The sequence below is a fragment of the Brienomyrus brachyistius genome, chromosome 9 (assembly GCF_023856365.1).
Source record: "Brienomyrus brachyistius isolate T26 chromosome 9, BBRACH_0.4, whole genome shotgun sequence".
NCBI lineage: Eukaryota > Metazoa > Chordata > Actinopteri > Osteoglossiformes > Mormyridae > Brienomyrus > Brienomyrus brachyistius.
The window spans coordinates 2,655,328-2,675,589 of NC_064541.1; the positions used below are offsets into that span (position 1 = coordinate 2,655,328).

General features: G+C 41.0%; 4 protein-coding genes across 7 annotated transcripts; 1 reads left to right on the forward strand and 3 right to left on the reverse strand.

Annotated features, from left to right (window-relative positions):
* The first annotated feature begins 457 nt into the window (after window positions 1-457).
* On the forward strand, window positions 458-3,110 carry mfap5 (microfibril associated protein 5). Its single transcript, XM_049025813.1, has 7 exons — window positions 458-524; window positions 1,450-1,502; window positions 1,681-1,713; window positions 1,831-1,890; window positions 2,145-2,232; window positions 2,359-2,432; window positions 2,820-3,110. Exons 2-7 carry the CDS (start codon window positions 1,460-1,462, stop codon window positions 2,921-2,923), a joined length of 402 nt encoding a protein of 133 aa, XP_048881770.1. The 5' UTR covers window positions 458-524; window positions 1,450-1,459; the 3' UTR covers window positions 2,924-3,110.
* An 816-nt stretch (window positions 3,111-3,926) lies between these two features.
* Window positions 3,927-11,482, reverse strand: necap1 (NECAP endocytosis associated 1). Its single transcript, XM_049025792.1, has 8 exons — window positions 11,338-11,482; window positions 10,026-10,126; window positions 7,000-7,104; window positions 6,478-6,559; window positions 6,054-6,162; window positions 5,744-5,882; window positions 5,510-5,603; window positions 3,927-5,146 (listed from the first exon to the last, which is right to left on the reverse strand). The coding sequence occupies exons 1-8, from the start codon at window positions 11,430-11,432 to the stop codon at window positions 5,095-5,097; spliced, it is 777 nt and encodes a 258-aa protein (XP_048881749.1). The 5' UTR covers window positions 11,433-11,482; the 3' UTR covers window positions 3,927-5,094.
* Window positions 11,483-11,723: 241 nt separating this feature from the next.
* Window positions 11,724-15,229, reverse strand: aicda (activation-induced cytidine deaminase). 3 transcript variants are annotated; one of them, XM_049025800.1, is made up of 6 exons: window positions 14,985-15,229; window positions 14,684-14,721; window positions 14,281-14,446; window positions 12,956-13,235; window positions 12,549-12,664; window positions 11,724-12,226 (listed from the first exon to the last, which is right to left on the reverse strand). In XM_049025800.1, exons 3-6 carry the CDS (start codon window positions 14,401-14,403, stop codon window positions 12,176-12,178), a joined length of 570 nt encoding a protein of 189 aa, XP_048881757.1. In that variant the 5' UTR covers window positions 14,404-14,446; window positions 14,684-14,721; window positions 14,985-15,229; the 3' UTR covers window positions 11,724-12,175. The 3 variants fall into 3 exon arrangements, with proteins under 3 accessions (XP_048881757.1, XP_048881758.1, XP_048881756.1); XM_049025801.1 differs by having other exon boundaries at window positions 14,654-14,721; XM_049025799.1 differs by lacking the exon at window positions 14,684-14,721.
* Window positions 15,230-17,240: 2,011 nt separating this feature from the next.
* nat14 (N-acetyltransferase 14 (GCN5-related, putative)) lies at window positions 17,241-20,248 on the reverse strand. Of its 2 annotated transcripts, none has more exons than XM_049025790.1 (3): window positions 19,962-20,248; window positions 19,320-19,403; window positions 17,241-19,000 (listed from the first exon to the last, which is right to left on the reverse strand). In XM_049025790.1, the coding sequence occupies exons 2-3, from the start codon at window positions 19,398-19,400 to the stop codon at window positions 18,245-18,247; spliced, it is 837 nt and encodes a 278-aa protein (XP_048881747.1). In that variant the 5' UTR covers window positions 19,401-19,403; window positions 19,962-20,248; the 3' UTR covers window positions 17,241-18,244. The 2 variants fall into 2 exon arrangements, with proteins under 2 accessions (XP_048881747.1, XP_048881746.1); XM_049025789.1 differs by having other exon boundaries at window positions 19,320-19,419.
* Window positions 20,249-20,262: the final 14 nt, after the last annotated feature.

Genomic DNA, 20,262 nt, shown 5'->3' on the forward strand with positions numbered 1-20,262 from the left:
AATAGGTTATAACTTTAGTAGAATCCTGGGGAAATAGGAAATAAGATGGGCCAGAAGCAAGACAGGATGTTTCGTCTCCAATCATTATTAATGTACTTCCTTGTAACATTGGGCCAGCATTTGGCAGAGCCAACTGTCTCTGCTGTGATGCTGCTAGAATTGAACTTCATGAGAATTCAAAACCCCAGACATCTGTCTGGTTGCGCATATCCTGTGAAAAGTCCTTTTTGGCGTCTAGAACTCTGTGGTTGTTGTAGTTTTTGATTTTCAGGTTACCAGAGGTCAACCCACAGAGAAAATCAATCAGGCTGAGCAGTGAACCGGGCGAAACCTGGCGGATAATGACTCAGCTGGCTGTTTTTCTCAGAATTAAGGAACAAAAATATCATGGATGGATCCAATTAGTGAGGGTGGGGGGCGCAAGTGATGATGAAGGGAGGAGGATGACAGGAGTGGAGGAGGAGTGGGGAAGAAAGAGAGGGACAATCCATAGAACAAAAGGCATTTCGGAGGACGGGAAAGTTGTGAGTATCCTGTTCTGTTTTTCCCCCCAAATATACAATGAATGACAAATAAACAGCTGATAAGATAACTTTGGGTGGCATGCAAAGTGGTGTGTGTATGACTGCAAGGTGAACAAAAGGAACATGCATGTACATTTAGCTGGAATTAATCTGAGTCGATAAGAAAATGTCTGTCAGAGGTTGGCAGGTCTTCAGAAAAAGTCTGTGATAAAATGCGGCGGGCAGGATATGCGCGTGTGCTGTACTTCAGGATGTCAAATAAGACAGTGAAATGAGAGAAATGGAACCACTAAGGCATGTGCAAACTATCAGAGCACATATTCAACTGTAAAACTTAAACACACACATATATTTATACAGAAAGTCATATATAGCTATCTAGAAACTTATTTTGGTATATCTAGGGGTGACTGGTCACTGTCGTTGCATTTACCGTCAAAAATGATAGAAACAAGAGATGTGGGTGGGTAAAAAGAGCATGAAAAACACATTCTTTCGAGTGAACTCATGTCTTGGACTCAAACTAAGAGTGACACATCACTGCTGGAGTGAAGCGAGAGGGAGGAGGGGATAAGGGTAGAGTACAGAGCAGTGCCTGCAGTGTGCAGAAAGGGCTCTCAGACACAGCTCGACAGAAAAGCATCGATTGCACAAAATCACTCGGCTTAATTAGAACCTCAAGGCAGAACACAATAAATTTGAGAGGTTCTGGGCGGAGTTTGATTAATGGGGGGGGGGGGGGGGGGCAGAATGGCTAGAGACGGGGTGAGCTGTCAGTGTAAAGGTTTTGGGAAGGAGGTGTTCTGCTATTAGAAACTATATTTGAAGGGGAAAATGAGGAGACTGTAGACTATGGCTAAAAAGCTATTATCACCTCCCATTGCTGCTTTGTGTTCAGCTCATGACATATAACACTGGCTCCCAGAGACCAAAAGATGGGCAGGCTTCCAGTGGCAGTGCTTCTCTGCAGTTTCCAAGGTAACATTTGGAGCAGAAACAAGTGTTTAATCATCCACTAAATGATTTCTCCTTGTAAGGAAAATTCTCAGATTGCCTTGGGATGTACATGTCGATTATACAGATCTATTATATAGTTATAAATGATCATACAACCATGAATATTATTATATATATATATTTTTTTTTTGATTCACAGTAATTGTTGCTGTGGTTTCTGATCAACATGAAGGTAATATTACTGTGCAAACTAATTAAGGTCTTGCAAAAAAAATATGCAATGAGTCAAGCTATTATGACAACTGCTAGATTTGCTGTTAATTAACTCGGCATTCCTGTTCCATGTAAGTAACCCTACAGATTGACAATGGAGATGGTGATCTTCATGTGATCTCTGAATCCCCTCAAGGTATTTTTATGTCTTGTCCCACTCTGTTTACACCCAGCGACCCGGGATGCGCTGAGAAACGTCTCGTGTCAACACCGTTAAGCCATCTACATCACTCAGACATGTGTACTCCTTCAGAGTTAACCGCGGTCAAACCCTTCTCCCTACACATACACATCAGTTTGGAATAATTAAACGCAGATGTCAGATTAATAGAAGACAGATTATTGGGAAATTTAGGACACTATCCCTTGGTAATTTCCATCTCTTTCCAGACTGCAGGGAAGAGACATACCCCTGCACCAGGATGTACTCTGTCCATCGACCCACAAAGAGGTGTATTCATTCCCTCTGTCTTTATAGGTAATCCTTTGCCTAAGGTTCAGGTTGCATCACCAGTTTTTCACAGTATCCCTGCTCGCTCTTTTCCTTAGCCATGTTTCAACACGCTGGACCGTTGATCTCACGCCCTTTCTCTTTTCATTTCAGTATCCCCCGAGTCTACGTGATCAACAATGAGATTTGTGTAAGGACCGTCTGTCAACAGGAGGAAATCCGTAAAGGTTAGTGAGGCCAACTACGAAAACGACTAAACTCTGTGCCTGCGATTGGAAGGTTGGCATTGAAATCGCATGGCTGGCAAAACCATTTCACCGTTGAGCCCTTGAGCGAGGCCCTTAACCCCAAATCGTCCAGGGACTGGATGATTCTGCTCTTTGATCCTTACTTGTATGTCACTTTGGACAAAAAAACACACCACAAAATAAGTTTTACGTTTAAGTTAAGTTTTACTTTTACGTTGCAAATTCTTTTATCCGAAGGCAGCCTTTCATAAGGGACCTTTGGATGCCAACCAGGAGATTTACTGGCTGTACATGACAGCTTTTTTAACGTTTGTAAGATGGCACTACCCTCCATCACTACATATCTCTTGCCCCAAACCACCCCAGCGGACCTGTGCAGAGAGAGATCCGGTTGGCCAAAGCGAATGCAGAGGTCAGTGCAGAAACGCTGCCGCCGTGGCAACCCCAAAACCGGGCAAAACGGAACCTGAAGGAGGGCAGAAAAATCAACAATAACAAGATAAAAGAACAATACACCCAAAATAATGAGTGAGACCTTTCTGTATAATTAATATGTAATATGTACTTCTTTAGTTCTGACAGTCTATGTTACGTATATCATTTTCTGTAATTCATAACATTCTAAATAAATACTACAACAATTCACGATTTCTGAAATACGTTTGGTTGGTGCTTAATATAGGGGCATTAAGAGAATATGTTACATACCGATTTTCCAGAACTTTTTTGGAACAAACCGCGATACTTAGCGCAAGCCCCGCGATACCCACGTAACAAATGGTTGTATTTGAGATAGAAACAAAGTCGCTGCTTCCTAATGAAGTGACTGTTACTGTACCTGTTAGCACATTTTTTTACTTTAAAAAAAATAAAAAATCAATTTCAACAAGCCCCACATCCTTCAAGACTGCAAAGAAAAAAGGTAATTCCTGAAAGTGTACTATAGGCTGATGCCAACTCCACGCTGGGAGATTCACATGAATCATTTAATTAGTGATGGATCGTTATCAAGGAGTGGAGTCTCTGCTTTGCTTCAAATAGCAGATTGGTTTGTTGTTAAAAGTGAAGGTGTAAGAATGCTGATGTTGTTAAAGACTAGCAAGCAGTGAAACTAAACTATGGACACTGTATAATTGAATTAGCATACAGAACTATACATTAAAACACTTAACCACCCCCTCATGCAGCGATACAACCTGTTTCTACTATTAATCTCTCCAATCAAGGTCTTTCTTCTCATACTCAACATATAACCTGAAAAACAAACATAAATCAAAATGTAAACACCCACAGATTTATAGTGCTATTAATAAATATGCTTACAAGACAGGCTTCGATTTACTGTTTGTGTGTCTTCCTTGCTCTGGGGGGGGGGGGGGGGGGGGGAGCCTGGGATCTGACTGGGCCATTATCATCCGCATTTGTGTTTTGATTTCAGTTCATATATAATTAAGACGCACCACCAGACAAATATCTCCCAAATTCATTTTTAATGACCGGTACGGCCGTTCTTATTCGGTACAGCATATATATACACGTCATGTAATTTAAACGAGACAGAGACAAATGGTATAATGTGCATACAAGTCAACATCAGCTGGACCCAATACATCAAATCACAGCAAAATCTGCAGCAGAGTCTCAGGCCATCATACTGTTCTCCTTCACCAGATGTGCGAATACACAAGATAATGCATGTTTCATAGCATTTACAGGATTTACAGGTCAATAAATACTACACACTAACAAATAAATATCATCACAGGAAATAAGCCCTTCCTGTAGCAATACCAATAAGGACAAAAAAAAATATATGAAATATGCACCTGTATTAGTTGAACGACACTTTGTTGGGACATTGGATAAACACAGACATTTTACAGTTTAAATACGCTGATTAACCTAATTTTAATACTCCTTAAAGAAGCTAGTTTCCTTAGGATCCTACTTAATGACTAACCACGCAAGTTGTACAGCTTGGGTCTACAGGAGACCATGAGAGGCATATTCGTACTCAAAACTGCTTTCGGCAGCAATCAGAACCTCAGCCGTATTCATTGGAATAGCCACCCCCACCAGTATAATAATACTTAGCATCCCCCTGAATCCATCGCAAACGCATCATCTACACTACTAGACATGGTCCCTTCGATGCGTGTTTAGGTTGGTGTTCATCCACACGATTTCAGACTCAAATACTTGACTCAACAATTTCGCACCAATAAGTCATAAAGGTGTATGGAAGCCAGAACTCATAGGGAACTCATGTTGCTTTGATGACATAAACAACAATTATCAGTCCTAAAAACACATCTACACGTATAATATCATCTATATATTTAACTCAGCTGCTCCTGAGCTTGTCTGTTTATGTTCCTCTTTATAAATATAGTGTCACAGTTATATGCTTTATTAATTATATTTCTTATATACCTTTAAGCCCGGGAACTGGAATAGGGTGACTTAACTATTTCCATTATGTTTCAGTATATTTGAGATTTTTCTCCCAGTAATAAATATGACTGAAAGTAAGACAGGTATCAGACGCAGGTTTTCCTTAAGTTAAGGACAGACATGAGACGGATGTTGGCTGGAGACAGACTTCCCACAGCTCTGCGAGACACGCAAAAGTGGCAAAGACTCAGAACTGAACCCAGCTTGTGGAGGAAGACTGTTGTGCTGCTGGCTGTGAGCTGCAAGACATGGAATGAAAGCAAACACTTTGGTACATTATTTATTAACTAAAGAGGCTTTGCATTCATAGGGGGCTTGATCATCATGCAGAGTCATTTATTGACTGGTTTGTCCCACCAAAGTTTACTTTCCATTGGTTAGAGGCTGTAACTGACAGTTTTACACCAACTACGGTCGTCTTACTCACCTTACTACATTTTAAACCTACAACATATAAAAAAACAAAGGTCGTATTGCCGACAAAGGCATGATTACATATTTATAATGGAGAAAAATAAACAATATAAATGGAATTCAAAGGATTGTAGCACCATGCAGCTCCATGACAGACAGTCAGCGGAAAACACAGACCAAGAAGTTACCTTGCCGGAGTGGAGAAATCACCCCAAAGGTCAGCACTGGGATTGGACTGCACCACAGAATTGGAGTTACTACTGTCCAGCTCCAACAGGCAGGCTAAAACAGAAACACAAAAGCATGCATATCCATCAAACACCATCATACATGTAAACAGATAAGGCACCAGAAGCGGCGCGTAAAAAGAGAACGCAAAAAAGAATAGAAACGAATGAAATGGGGAACATCTAATTTCAGACCGGTGCTTGCGCCTCCTGTGAATGATTCCATATTGTGATTGGATGAAGGGGGTGGGGCTATCTTTCCTCCAGGAGGAGGGGGGAGGAGCCCAAAGCCACCTTGTCCCTGGGAACGAGGTTTCTCCTTTTTCCTAGTTTGCTACAATAGAGAAATACAAAAATCAAACACATTTGATTTACCTGAAATATACTGCGTAGTTATAGATCAGTCTACACATAATTCTGTTATGCCATGCTAATTTTGTAAATAGTGATTAAAACAAGAAAAAGGTACTTGCAAAAATGTGTATGAAGCAGAAGAGCGTTTTACCCCAATATTAAGAGTAATGGTCTGGCCCTCTTTAAAACCCAAGTCCAGCTTTGGTGCAGTATCAGGGGCCTGCGATTGTTTTGCAATTTCATTGTCTTGCTTGACCCACCTAGAAGAAAGGAAGCAAACACATGAACACCAGGGAACAAAAGTAACTGGAATGGAGTTATCTGATCATGAGCGGTGGCTGCTGCAGGTCATATGGGAACTGCAGGCCATCTCTTTGGAAATTCAGCAGCACAACTTAACCAAATCAGGTTCCTGCTCAACTATGGGTCCACAGCCCTCATTACTTTCATCCAGACACTGAGATATGCAAGTAAGCCATTTCCTTTGGGAAAATAAAAGTTTTCAAATTCTAATACTGAGTGTCTGTGACCACACGCTCCCTTTACGGGACGCCACCGACGGTGAGGGGCCATACTTGAAGTGGTCCTGCAGAGCTACGTTGAAATCGAAAGAGTCCCCTCTGTCCCCAAAGCCAACTCCAATAAACGCACTTCGGCCTGAGGAGGAAGAAGACGGAGATTAAATGGAGTCCCACCATCTTTCTCTGAGAACATAAAAAGCTAAATTTGTCATTTAGCGCTTAGAAATTGGCTTGACATGTGTTTATCATTTCTGTTAATGACATACAGAACTTCTTAGGTGGTATTTGACGTTTTGGAATTGTCACTTGGGATTCTACTTGTTTAACAGTGGAAGGATTCCATTTGATACATTTCATGTCATAACAAGACTGATATCAAAAATACAGCATGAATGACATTACTTTTTAAACATTTTACGCGGTTACATTTAAATAAAAATTAAATATTATAACAATATGAATGTCTACTTTATAGCATGACCGTGTTTAGATAAATCTCAAGGAGTATACAACGCAGTGCAACACAAATAAACTAATTCAGAAACAGCTAGTTAAGTTAGTTCACAGTACACACACCATTATCATCCTGTATACGAATCACAAAATAGCGACTTGAATCGCTCACTGCTTCCACTGAGATGCCTGGATATTCCTCTACTGGTGCCTGGGCAAACAGCTCTCCTATAGGACAGGAGGGGAAATACATTGAAAGTATATCAAACATTATGTCCTTCAGTGTGTGATAGCGACGCTTAAAAATACTTTGCAGCTTCATACCAGCTAAGACCCATGTAATACTGTCATTTGACATTATTTCTCATACTTCCTACATTTGTCAGTTTTATCTGTGGATAGCCTTCAAAAAAATAATAAAAGCCAAACACGGTGGGTAAATAATTTACACACAAATTTATTGATACACAAGCACCCAGATAAAATGGACAGATAAGCACCCAGATAAAATCAGTTAGGTATTATCTATTTAATTTGGAACCATTAAAAATTATATTAATAACAGAGTATTTAGATCCAATTTTCACCACATCGACTACCAGAGCATATGAAAAGGTAACATGCAGAAATGATAAGACAAAAAGCCCAAACAGTTTAGCGTCACTAATTTGTACATTTTGGCTAACAATCAAACCTGTCTAAATATAGCCAATGGTATCATATAACCGTAGGTGGCTCGGTACAGATTGTCTGCGTAGAAATTATTGTATGTATGTGAAAAGTTCAAAACAAAAACCTCTGAGAGCATAATGATTACACGTGGAAATAAATGATGTTCTTTATAACAAATTATAATTTTCTTTACCACTGCAGAATATACTGAGGAAAAGCAATTTTACTTACTACAAGTGCTTTCCAAAATTGTTTTGTAAATTAAGGCAGAGGTTCAGACTGAAAGTCTAGAAGCTGAACATTTGTCTTATCAGGTTAGGGCTGACCAGTATATCAAATTTTTATAGTAGACAGGATGACACAATACTGTTTGTATTGATATACGTTTGATGTTCATTAAAATTAGGACTCTGTTACAGATTATTATTGAGACCAATGATATTCCTCCATAGTTGTGAATGATGCGACAGCTTTCGTCGTGACATCGTCCAGATTCCCATAATTCACAGCTAAAATCAAACCATACAGTTAAATGCTGATGGGTGGGGGGGGTGAGGAATTATTGTTACTCTGCTCATTTCGTTTTTAAACATTGCCAAATGGCTCACAGGTTAAAAATATCATAATTTGCAATATTTCATTGGATCTGATTTTTTTTTCTCCACTTTTTGTTTTTGAAAGCAATGTCATTAACTGAGACGTAGTGGAGTGAAATGCTTTTACATTGTGCGGCTTTATCTGCTCCATGCAACACAGGCATGATTTATTTTTGTCTTTTGAGATTTCTGTTTTCGAATAAAGAAAATGCCGTTCTTAATATCTGTATATTTGCAAACACTGAAGGAAGCTCTGCATGTGGATGTGTGAATGGTGTGGATGTGTGAATGGTGTGGATGTGTGAATGGTGTGGATGTGTGAATGGTGTGGATGTGTGAATGGTGTGGATGTGTGAATGGTGTGGATGTGTGAATGGTGTGGATGTGTGAATGGTGTGGATGTGTGAATGGTGTGGATGTGCCCTGGCATAGATTGGCAGCCCATCCTCAGTTGTTCCCTGCCTCGAGAATAGGCTCTGGACCCCTCATGACCCTGTATAGGATAGGCAGTTAAAGAAAAAGGATGAATAGATGGATGAATGGAAGGAGACCCTATATCTGCATTTCATTTTGATGACACTCTGTTTTACTAAGTGTTTGTGACATCTCACATGTGGCTCTGACTTAAAACTGAACATTTAGCCCACATCATAGAAAATACCAAGATATAAATCATCACTTACTATTCTGCTGAAAAATACCGAGATATGATTTTTGGGCCACGTCACTAAGGCCTGTGTCACGTTAAAAATAACACTGATGTTCTGTGCCAAAAGGACAGCTGTTCAATCCTCTGCAGATTTCGCTCAACTCTAAATTCCCGCAGTGGGACACAGTTAATTGTTGTTACACTAATGTCATGTTTTGCCACATTTCCACTAATTTCTTTTCTATTACCTCACTTGAGCTGAACAATGGGTCTTGTCATTCTTGTCTTCATCGTTCGAAAGCTTTGCTCGCCTCCAATTTCAGTGGTCAGCCAGTTTCTTTTAGCGAATCATTCAAATTACTGAGGTTAGAGATCAACTACAGATTGTGCTATCATCACCAGTAATAAATAAGTACATTACATGTGTTGAGGTATCACTGAATACTATTCTATGTTTAAGATTATAAAGACTATTTATTAGTTTTCTATTAAAAACTATAGAAAGTATTACACAGTGAATGCAATAAGATGAGCTCCTATATGTCAGTTATGGCTCAAAGGTTGAGTATAAGGTATAATGTAGAGCAAGTCGGCAAAATATTTAATCCACTAGCACTACTGATGTTATTTCTGTAGCTCAATTCGAAACCTCCCTCATGCAGCACTCTCACGGCGTTCTTCCATTTTTTGATAGATCAGTGCAGGTAAATGCTTCAAACAGCTTGAACATTTTCCAGAACCTCCAGATAGCACAGCTTCTGAAAAGCACACATTTTACAGGCACATCACACTGTACCAACTTCTAAGCAAACTGCCAGCCAATCAGCAGCAAGCAGGTGGCAGGGGAAAAAAATGCAGTAATGTACACTAAAAGTACAACATGACTCGATATACTGCACAATTTGTCTGTGAAGGTTATTAAGAGATGGAGGTAAGAAGCCATTTCTAAGTTTGACAGGTTTTATCCACCCGTCAAAAAAGAAAGCTTTGACTCAGACATAGAAAGTGGGTTTCCAGAGAGTGTGTATTTCTGAATATACCATTGGGGCAGCACAAAACCGGGCAATGGATACCTCACATAGAACACACGATGTGTAAGCAGCACCTACCCTAGAGGTGCTACACTCTGAACAGCCACCAACATCCTACCTGGAAATAGCTGGATGTGAACATCAGACACCCTGAGACAACATGAGTGAGGTGTCATCTACGAACTGCACCTCAGCACTCACCTGAAATTTTGTCCTCTAGTTTGATGTAGGCCACTTTCCCTCTCGCAGTCACTCGCATGCGCCCAGTCCAATCAGGTGTGTCCAGCTTCCAGTCCGCTGCCCTGAGGCAACATAAGTGGTGTCAACAAAGCCATGACATCACGAAGCGGCTCCTGTGCCTGAAAAATGTCCCACAGCAGCCCTACCTACCAATATATCTGAATTCATGTATCTTTCCATATATAAACATAAAACTGTATGTCAAATGCAGTTTACAGGCTAATTGTTCTAAAATTTCAAAGGCTACTGGGTCTAAGTCAATGACTTATAACATAGGATCACCCAGTTAAGACACTGGGGATAAATATCATGTCACCTTTACTGTTAGGGAAGGCAAATACTGTGCAATAACTGGAAATTAAAGGTCACAATCACCATGCTAGACCTAAAAACTTAATAAAGAAGAGCTACAGGCCTAGCACTAGGCCGACTCATCACCACCACGTGAGCCTATATAATAAAATGTAAACAAGATATTCACAGCTACAAGGGCAGATGCATCTAACAACTATTGTATAGGCTAAACAGTGAGTAAAACATTAAGGATTTCACTAATAAGGTAATATAATAGATCATAAAATATTATATAATGGGATTGCAAGATGACCGTCCAAATATTTATTATCCGGGCCTTTTAAATACCGTAATACCCTAAAATAACCGCAACTTACATTAGTAAACGTTTGTATCAAAACAAGCAACCTTCTATTGCATACTTGTATTGTAGAAATAACCAGCAGTGAATTTTTCATGCTTTTATTTTTCCCCCCAATAAATATTACATTTTTACTGTAAAAAGACCATTAGCTACACCGTACGTAGCATACTCGTTAGGTCGCAAACTCCCATTTGTACATCAGAAATGACAGATTAAATGCAGTCTTTGCAGTTAGAAAGTATATTAATGTAGCTGAAATCCCTGCGTAATCAAAGAATACGGCAATCGTTGCAAATTAGTCGCATGGTCTGCTCCTTGACCTCCTGAATGGATCTACTGAAGGAGCAATCGTTATCTGCCCGCCTTGCTTTCACTCCCTATGATGCATCCTCACCTCCTGTGTGTCTCCATCCCTAAACACGCCACGAAAGGCGCATTACCAGAGAGATACTGGACGTAAGCATTAATGCTGCTATTGTCAATGAGTTATAATAGCTGTCAATATAAAAATCGTTTATACTAGGATAGGCGTAGAATTAAACAGGTAATACAAGAAAACTCGGAGGAACAGTTAGACCGACCGAATAAGTTAATATTGAGATGAGGCTGCATTACCTGTATCCGCGATTCGATGCTCTCGGCGGAATGCGGTACACATTGACGTCGGGTTTCACACACAGTACCGACTCGTACTCACCCTCGGTTGCCATCTTGATTTTAATTCAATCGGTGTTTGTGGCAGAATCCGAGAACGTTAACGGCTCCGGGGATGTAATGAACAGTATAAAGGCGCAACGTTAATCTGAGCAACATTATCTCAAGATCTGCTACCCATGTGCAAATTATTAAGGGTAATATAGTAACAACAACTGTAAATTAACTTTATGTGGCATTTATTGAAAATTCACGATTTAATCACCAGTAATTGTTATTTTTACTACGAGATGTGGACCGTTCCAACTACTTGTAAAGAAAATGAACTGTAAGAGAATAGACACAAATAAAATTGCGTGTTTATTTTCTGGTTTATGGTACACTTCGCATGAGCTACATCAGCACCTGCAAGACTCTCTTGCCAGCTTTTAGGATAGCACTGTCATGCATTTGTAGAAAAGCTGTAGCCTCAAAATTTCTTTAGTGATTGTTTACCAGTCACGATAACAATGTTTAACAGATAGTAACTAGACATTTCGTTAAGATATTTCATTGTACGACGTGTGGCAGATATCATCGAGGAAAGAAAAGGTTTCAGTTATCAGTCATTGACAAATATATGGAATCACTGTCTTTGCAGTCTCTTGCTTTAAATGGCAGGCAGTAAAAATAGAGTTTAACGACACTGCATTAATGCTTTCCAGTATTCGGTCTAAGTTCAAGTTTTGGATTCGAGTAGGTTTCTCTGAGCACCATTTCCACATTTTGAGAGCACCGAAAATGGAGCAAGAGTTCTTTTTCAAAGTCCAAGGAGTGCAAACGCGTCTCTCAAGTCTTCGGTTTCGCAAGGCTGTGAAATGAAAAAAGAAAGGGGAAATAAGTGCACTAAATACTCACATCTGCATTTAAAGGCAATACTTTACAAGAATCACAACAGATGCTGTATAGTCGTTATATATAATGCACCTGTTCTATCGGGTACATATATAGACATGGATATATATACAACATTTAACATCCAACAAATCAAATTAACAATTACTGTTTGAAAGCTGGATTATTGTTATTTATTATGATTCTTCTGCCCTATGGCTTGTGTTCTGCGTTAGGGTCCAGGTTCCCTATGACCCTGCATCACATAAGAGGTTAGAAGATGGATGGATTGTTATCACCTGTAGGATGCGGTACAGTTTTCTTGCCAGTCGAACAGAGTTTTGATGCAGTCCATCCCAAGCTTTGAATCCACGTTCTTTGCGAGCTACAAATGTCTGCCAGCAGTAGAAATAGTCTGTAGTAGAGAAAGATCTCAGTTTAGGACAGCGAATCTAGTGAGTCACAAACCTAGTAATTGCACAAAGAAAGCAGTGAGCATGTTATGCAATTAACTTCATCTGATGAGCACTTTTAGATGTCTTCTTGGTGAAAATGTAACCTTGGGGCTCCCCTGCCAAATTTCACATATAATTTTACATATTCAAGGGCTCCTGTCAAGTGCTCCCCTCTCACCGAATCTGTCATGGTATCTATGCCCCTTTGACGCCCCTGAAGAGAGGGATTTATCCATCATTTCTTTTCTTACCTTTGTAGCTCATAATGGACAGCTGCACCCCGGCTCTCTTTAGGGTCCTCAATCCTTCTCTCTCGTCACTGTCTTCATTGTCGCAGAAGTACAGACGTGAGCAGAAGATGCGCAGCTTGAGATTGGGGGTTTGCGTCAGGAAGTGTGCTAAGCGGCAGGAGCAATTATAGCAGGGGGACCAGGAACAGAACCAGGTAACAGAGTAAGAGAGCTTTGCTCCTCCTGGACCTGAGCCCCAGAGGCCTGGACACAGTGCCCCCAAGTGTCGAAGGAAGAGAAGCTGCAGAGGTGGAGGAAGAATAATTAGAAGTGAAATGAGTGCTCAATGGGTGTCTTCACTTACTGTTCAACATCAAAACAGGCATGGATTTTCAGTGTTCAGCAAATGGTGTAAAAAACAGTCCATTTCATTGGGGCAGCTGTCAAATACTTTTTAAAGGCTACATTGACTTTAAAGATAAGGAGACAATGTTTGTGCTATATTTGAGTCTTGATGTCATGAAAATATCAGATTACCGAAGAAATATTGCTATGACATGTTATAGTCTTAGTCTGGCATGGGGCTCAGTGGGAAGGCCTGGAGATGTGATTCTCACCTTGGCAGTGTGTGTGTGTGTGTATGTGTGAGCGGGTAAACCTACCCTTATGGGGACACAATGTCCCCATAACGTGATAAATATCCATATTTTTTTCCTTATGGGGACCGGTTTCCTGGTCCCCATAAGGGAAAACTCTATTTTCTAAAAATCAGTGACTGCTATGAAAAAACTAAAAAAAAAAAAAAAACTCTTGTATTTTGCATGGTTACTTATGGTTGTAGTTAGGACAGGGTGGGGGTTAAGGTTGTCATAGTTAGTGTTAGCATAACCCATAGAAGTGAATGAGCGGGCCCCATAAGGATAGGTATACTCTACATGTGTGAGTGTGTGTGCATATTCTTCTTGTGGGATGTGAGTGTCCTGCAGTACAAAGACACGTGTTTAAACTAATTAGCGTATCATAATTGCTCTAGGTGTGTAATTGTCTTGTTTTATATGTGTGCTTTGTGATGGACTGGGTGAAGCCCTGTTTTGTCTCTTTTCTGCCCTGTGACCCTGATCAGCATAAATGGTTAGATGATGGATGCTATTGTTTTATTAAATATTGTATAAAATGTTGGGGCAAAGTTCAATGATAATCCAATTACTCAAAGATGATCAGACAACCCAAATATTCAAATAGTGCGACTCTCCAAAGAGATCTTGGGCTTCTATCAGATCTTACTCCCACACACAGCTGGGTCTGTTGATGTCCAATCTCTAGTCTGTTTATTCTCGCCCACCCACCTCCACGTGACATCCAGAGCGATTGCGTAGATGTCCAAAATCAAAAGAGAGTGTGTCTGGACCATCCCTCCTCTTCACTACAAAACATAGATAGGTCTCGTGTCTCCCTCTTGCCCAGCGCATGTTCTTGTAGTGATAAATAAATTTCTTTTGCGTCAGAAGCACACTGCAGCAAACGGAAGTAAAAGTCACTCTACTGTTGCAATGATATATTTACAAAAGTCATTGAATGAAAAAAGAAAACAGTACTGAAGTAATGAATAAGCTTGCATGAAATCAGAATTGGGCAATATATCCATAATAGCTCAGTTCTGAGATGCCAAGGAGATTTTCTGACATTTTGCTAATAATGGGCTGGATTATTAATAATTACACTGAGTTTGTTCCAGTTGCATCAGCTTACATTTATGATTAGCCTGCTTATGAAGAGTCTTCTGGTATCTGAAACAATTGCAGCAAATCACCTGTTACTCATTTACAGCCCTCCAGCTCTTTTTCTCAGTTTCACTCCATTTTTGCAACTGAAACTAGAGAAAGTGCCCTGATGGGCAAAACAGCTAGTATTTGCAGCCAGAGCTGAGCACAGGGGTTAATATGATGAGTAATGCCCTTCGAAAGAAACACAGGCTACACGAAAACAGAAAGTGAGCTAAGTGAGACAGAGGTTTGGAGAAAGACAAAAGTATAGTATCAGAATTGCTCACCTGTCCAGTTTAGTGATCATTTCACACGACAGGACTCCCCTGCTCAATCAATCAAGCAAGAACTGAGCACATGAGCAGGGGAGACAGACAGATTGAAATTCAGATATGGGGTGGAGGGGTTCCTGGTTGGGCAGAGAGATATTCAAAAAGAGGGGAGGCGTGATCAATTTGAGTGGAAGGCGCTTAGAAGAAAGACAGACCGAGTGACAAAATACACAATTTTTTCATTGCAAATTATCCTTCACGTTATTACAAGATATTTAATAGTTAAAGGACACGGTTGCATCACTGATTTACATATATATGAAATTATTTATATTTGGATTTTTGGAAGAATTGGGGTGCATGTTTGCACAGATGCATGTGAAGTCTTTGCATTAATTGCAGTCATTAAAGGTTTATATACCAAATACATACAGCAATAAAACTGGTCAAGTGCATCATTTGATGTGAATTATTACCAATTCTTTTCCAGTATTTAAGACACGAGGTTCATTAAATGTTAGGCTGGAAAAGAATACTGCACAGTTGAATTAAACCATTGCTTAAATGGTTTGGTTTTGCCACTATTTAAAAAAAGCTTCCAGATGCTTCTTTGTGATGCTGGCTGTTTTTTTTTAATTCATCCTTAGGTTCCCTACCATTCATAATAAGGGCATCAGCTCTTATCGGTCTCACTTCCAGTCTCCAGCGCATATCCCACAGTAAGATGCATGTAAGTTTCCTCAGTCAGTTTGCATTGTTTGTTTATTTTTTTTATCTATACTAATCTGCTTCTAGTGAGGCTCTCATGTGCAATTTGCGGTTTGGGAATTTATGGTTCAACTAGATCTGTTTTTTAGGGAACGCCTATGTGTGCCTTAAAGCCGATCGACGCATCTGGAATAGATTTTTCCGTTCCTCGACGTACCCAAGCACTGCCCTCTTGCATGTGCTCCGCAAGTGACCTCCTTGACCCTCCTGTGCTTAAGCACATGGGGAGGAATCTACATGTTTCTGTACGGGATGCGGGACAAGCTGATGTCTGTTCTTGAAACCGTGAAGCTCTGCACTGTTGAAAATGTGCGTCGGGGAGCATTACAGGGCATTTAACCTGACGATGAGAAATGGGAGATCAAAGCAGGAAATGCCGAGTCATTTTTTCCTAAACCCACCCACGCTCACATGCATGCACACACAAACAGAGAGAGAGAGAGAAAAAAATAAAACCACAGTCACAAAAACACACTTTCCAGCACCATTAACTCGCATCTGTTTCCTGAAAGCAAATATAGTTATACACAATTTGTTTTTACAGCCAGGTGTTTTCTGAAGCTGACCGCCAGCAGCTAGAGAATAGGCAAAAAAAAGTATTTACAATATTGTATATGCAGTATATAGAGAGAAGGTCTATTATTACAGCTACAGTTCAATTCAGTTTAAACTGTCAATTAAAACTTGAACTGAAATTGAAACTGTGCTTGTGTTTCAATGTTTAGTGGCACTTATTCACAGCATATTTACCAAACCACCTTCAGGTGTTCTACCTTTACCCAATGACCTGAAACTTCTCCCTCCTGTTCTGCTGTCCTTCCTGTTTTCACTGTACAAATATCCGGCACCGTGTGTGAGGTTAGCTAGCAGAACTGTCTGAGGTTTTCAGAATACACAGGCCTCAGTCTGACCAAAGCAGGTATACGAGCTAAGGTGACAGCGGCACCAAGCAAAAAGCCACTCCGCCCACACATAAACGGTCACGCTTACACATCTGTGTCACACGCCACAGGCCTGAAATCAGCCATTCATGCAGGGGAGGCAAAAGCGACAGAAAAAGCTGCACAAAATGCTAACTGGAAAATATAGGCGGGGAGTGGTAAGGAGTGAAAAAGAGAAGATTACACCACGTTTGCAGACTCACAGCTTTCAAAACCACAGACGTCCTCAGACAAGGGGCCAGGTGTTCGGGGAGGGGGGAGGACCAGGCCGAGATAGAGACGTACGCAGACTCACAGTAACCGCACGCTTCCTCAAACACACACACAGTAGGGTGCTTACACACCTCAAAGTATACTTTTACAATATGTACAAAAATATACCTACTTCTTCAGCTATTGCTCAAATTACACTGAACATGATTACACTTAAACTTGGTACAACAGTGCGACAAAAATTAACATGCATTTCAGAAAAGTCTAAGTAAAAATATTTGTGCATCTACGTCTAACAAATGTGCTTGCAAGAACTGCACCAGAAAAGTCACAACAACGAGAAAAGGGCTCAGGCACAGGGCAGGAAATAACATATTTATTGGGGACCGGGTTCCCCTCTTTGAGGGTTAGGGCTGGTAGAACACAAGCCAAACAGAAAACATATAAAAAGCATTTTCAATGAGGAAGAATAATTATGGGCAATAACAGGAAGAAAATGCTAAGAGGATACAGACAGCTGTCCACCCGTCGTTGGGTGCCCGTCAATTAATACCACTGGATGTCAAAAGGGACATGAAAATACATCAACATAAAGAAGCCAGGTAGGCTGGTTCCCCTTCCTGATGCACAGGGTTTGAACTCTCAATCTTTCTGTGAGCTTCTGGCCCGTAGCAGGAGGCTTGATTCATCATGATAACAACTTTCTCACTTCTGTCACTGTGATCCAAAATGGGTCTATGAAACTTCACGAGCTTCAACCTGCATGCTCAGCGTCTCACATGTCTTTAAGCCGAAACTTGGTTGGCAGTTTCCACTTTCAACACTAAGACGGTGACGAACGCAAGCTTTGAATGCTCCTATTTTTAAACCCCTCTTATAGTGGTCACAACTGAAGCCACTTCCAGAGCAGACTGGAAAAACAGGGGCTGTTAATCTACAGTCACGGGGAGTGCAGTTTTACTTAAACCATTAGGTTACAATGGTTTCAATTAAACTGTCACAAGCAACTTAAAAAATAAACAGAAAAATTTGAAAATATAGCAATACGGTTATGAACACCATAACACAAACAATATGACGGCAGGACGATGAGCCCTTCATCCCTGGAAATGCAGAAGGTGAAGCTCACAGCTAATATTACACATCATAATATCACAGCCCCAAAAGCAATAAATAAAACCATTAAAGTAATTAAGATGAGAGTACTTAAGACCTTTATGTTTTCTCTAATCTTTCTGCAGTTCAATCAGACGTCATTTTCATATTTCAGTAGTCTTTAAGATGGCCAGCTAAAGATGAAAGCCTCCGAGCTTCCATATCCCTTTATCTGTCTTTATGTTTTGTCTTTCCACCTCACTCCTTTCCGCACAAGTCCTTTACAAACACACGATTCACTGGAAAGCCCATCCAGCTCCTCTCCTCCACCATTTCCCCTAATTTATCTCCTTCCAGCTCTCCCTCAGTCAGATCCTCCTTCTTGCAATAACCAAGCTTCTGGAAAAACGCCATTGCGACCTTTGAGGCGACAGGCACATGCGCGCACATCCTACTCCGGCCCAGAGCCTTCTCCTGCCTTTCCACACTCTCTACCAGAAGCCGGCCCAGTCCCTCTTTGCGGTACCAGCATTGAACCACCAGCCGGCAGACCCTACAGATGTCCTCGCTCAGTCTCCCCTCAAGGGCAATGCAGCCGATGATCTCGCCATCCAAGACTGCCAGCCACACCTCCCCCGCCTCCCGCTCCCTCGCATCCATCTCCGTGGATTTCCCTCTCTGACGACATTTCCCTTTGTCCTGGGCCTTCATCCTGGTGCCCGTTTTCCCCTCCTTCCGCTGGGCACATGGGTTTTCCATCATGCAGTCCCCCGGCCCTCTGTAGCTGCTCCCTATGTAGTCCCAGTAGTGCTTGCTGGTGCCCAGGATGCCAAGTGTGCGTGGGATAGTGAGCTTCAGGTAGATGATGACCACGAAGACCGGTAGCACCAGGGCCAGAATGAAACTATGCAGGAGGCAGCGCAAGATGGACGACGCAATAGCGAGGAGCAGGAGGGCCAGCGGACGGGTTAGAAGGTACAGGATCAGCCGGTTCTCCGAACCGTGAGATCCTTCCTGAGAAGCAGCAGGGATGGGATTTATAAAACACAAAAACTGTCACAATTACCAATACCTGAGATCTGGAAAATTTCACTGAGGCAAGGCCTTCAGAGACAGGGCTTTGAATTCCACACGTGTCCCAGTTTAGTGATTATAGAAGATGGATGCATAATTGAGGCGAGCGTGTGAAATACACTTATATGAAGTACTGTACTACCCATAAGCACGGCCTTTATCAACTATGTCACGAGAATCAAGCAAGGGCATAAACAGGAAGAAAATAAAGACAGAAACATGATGAAAGTGCCATCTAGTGTATGAATGAGGAGACCACCTTGATGAGCTCTTTAACTATGTTTATATCTTCTTCCTTCATCCTTCGAAGCACAACCTGGCTCAGCTCCAGCTTCCCCATCTCCTGCACTCAGAGAGAGCTTTTTGACGGCGTTGAAAATATTAAACAGGTCAAACAGAAATAAAATTGTATCCTAACCGCAGAAAGGTCATTTCACACATTTCTGAAAATGACTTATTCCTATACCTTTTTATGAAATGGTTACTATGAGAAATCGCATTGCCATCCAATTGCAATATATTACAACACAGTGGCTGAGAAAATGTTTAAACATTAAGCATGTATTTAAAATGAGCTCGTTGCGCAGCTCAATTTTGACCTCTATTTCTGACTATCTGACTTTACGTGGGAAATCATGAGTAATGCTACCCGCTTATTAAAACCGCTATCAATGCAATGGTGCTACCATTCAATAATGAAGTGCAAATACAGCTGTCCATTTGACTACATAGACGATATCACAGAGACGGTTTTAGGGACCATGTGGGGATTATCTTACACAGCAGCACCACATATTTTTATGTTATTACGGATTTCCGAGAAAGGTCATTCATAATAAATTGGAAATAACTACAAAAATAAAAACAAACAATATGCCTCGTAGTCGGAAGCCCCCCATACCTTTCATCCAGTTTAATCGGAATGGGGAATCAAAACCGCCTGTTGCTAAACGCAACGTTGGTCGGCTCTCTGGGCCACTAAAAGGAAGCCGACGTTTCAATTTCTAGAGCACGAACCCGCGATTTGCGTAGCCGACCTGTTCCATAAGAGCGATTATACGCTGGCGTATTTGCGTTAGAGAATATGGCGTAGCCAATCTTTCTCGGAGATTGCGGTAGCGTAACGAACATACGTGAATTCCGACCCTGCGTACGTTGCAGCATATTGGTCAGATAACTTCGCTGGTAGATGACGTTAGTGA

Coding starts and splice junctions, on each gene's coding strand:
- mfap5 (XM_049025813.1), top strand. CDS start 1,460: ATGGGCAGGCTTCCAGTGGCAGTGCTTCTCTGCAGTTTCCAAG. Junction 2,233..2,358: donor CATTCCCTCTGTCTTTATAG/GTAATCCTTTGC, acceptor TTTTCATTTCAG/TATCCCCCGAGTCTACGTGA. Junction 2,433..2,819: donor ACAGGAGGAAATCCGTAAAG/GTTAGTGAGGCC, acceptor AAACCACCCCAG/CGGACCTGTGCAGAGAGAGA.
- necap1 (XM_049025792.1), bottom strand. CDS start 11,432: ATGGCAACCGAGGGTGAGTACGAGTCGGTACTGTGTGTGAAACCCGAC. Junction 6,560..6,999: donor TCGTATACAGGATGATAATG/GTGTGTGTACTG, acceptor CTTCCTCCTCAG/GCCGAAGTGCGTTTATTGGA. Junction 5,604..5,743: donor CACAGGAGGCGCAAGCACCG/GTCTGAAATTAG, acceptor TTTCTGTTTTAG/CCTGCCTGTTGGAGCTGGAC.
- aicda (XM_049025799.1), bottom strand. CDS start 15,004: ATGATCACTAAACTGGACAG. Junction 13,236..14,280: donor GCTCTGGATGTCACGTGGAG/GTGGGTGGGCGA, acceptor CCACCTCTGCAG/CTTCTCTTCCTTCGACACTT. Junction 12,227..12,548: donor AACTGTACCGCATCCTACAG/GTGATAACAATC, acceptor TTCATTTCACAG/CCTTGCGAAACCGAAGACTT.
- nat14 (XM_049025790.1), bottom strand. CDS start 19,400: ATGGGGAAGCTGGAGCTGAGCCAGGTTGTGCTTCGAAGGATGAAGGAA. Junction 19,001..19,319: donor TAGTTAAAGAGCTCATCAAG/GTGGTCTCCTCA, acceptor GCTGCTTCTCAG/GAAGGATCTCACGGTTCGGA.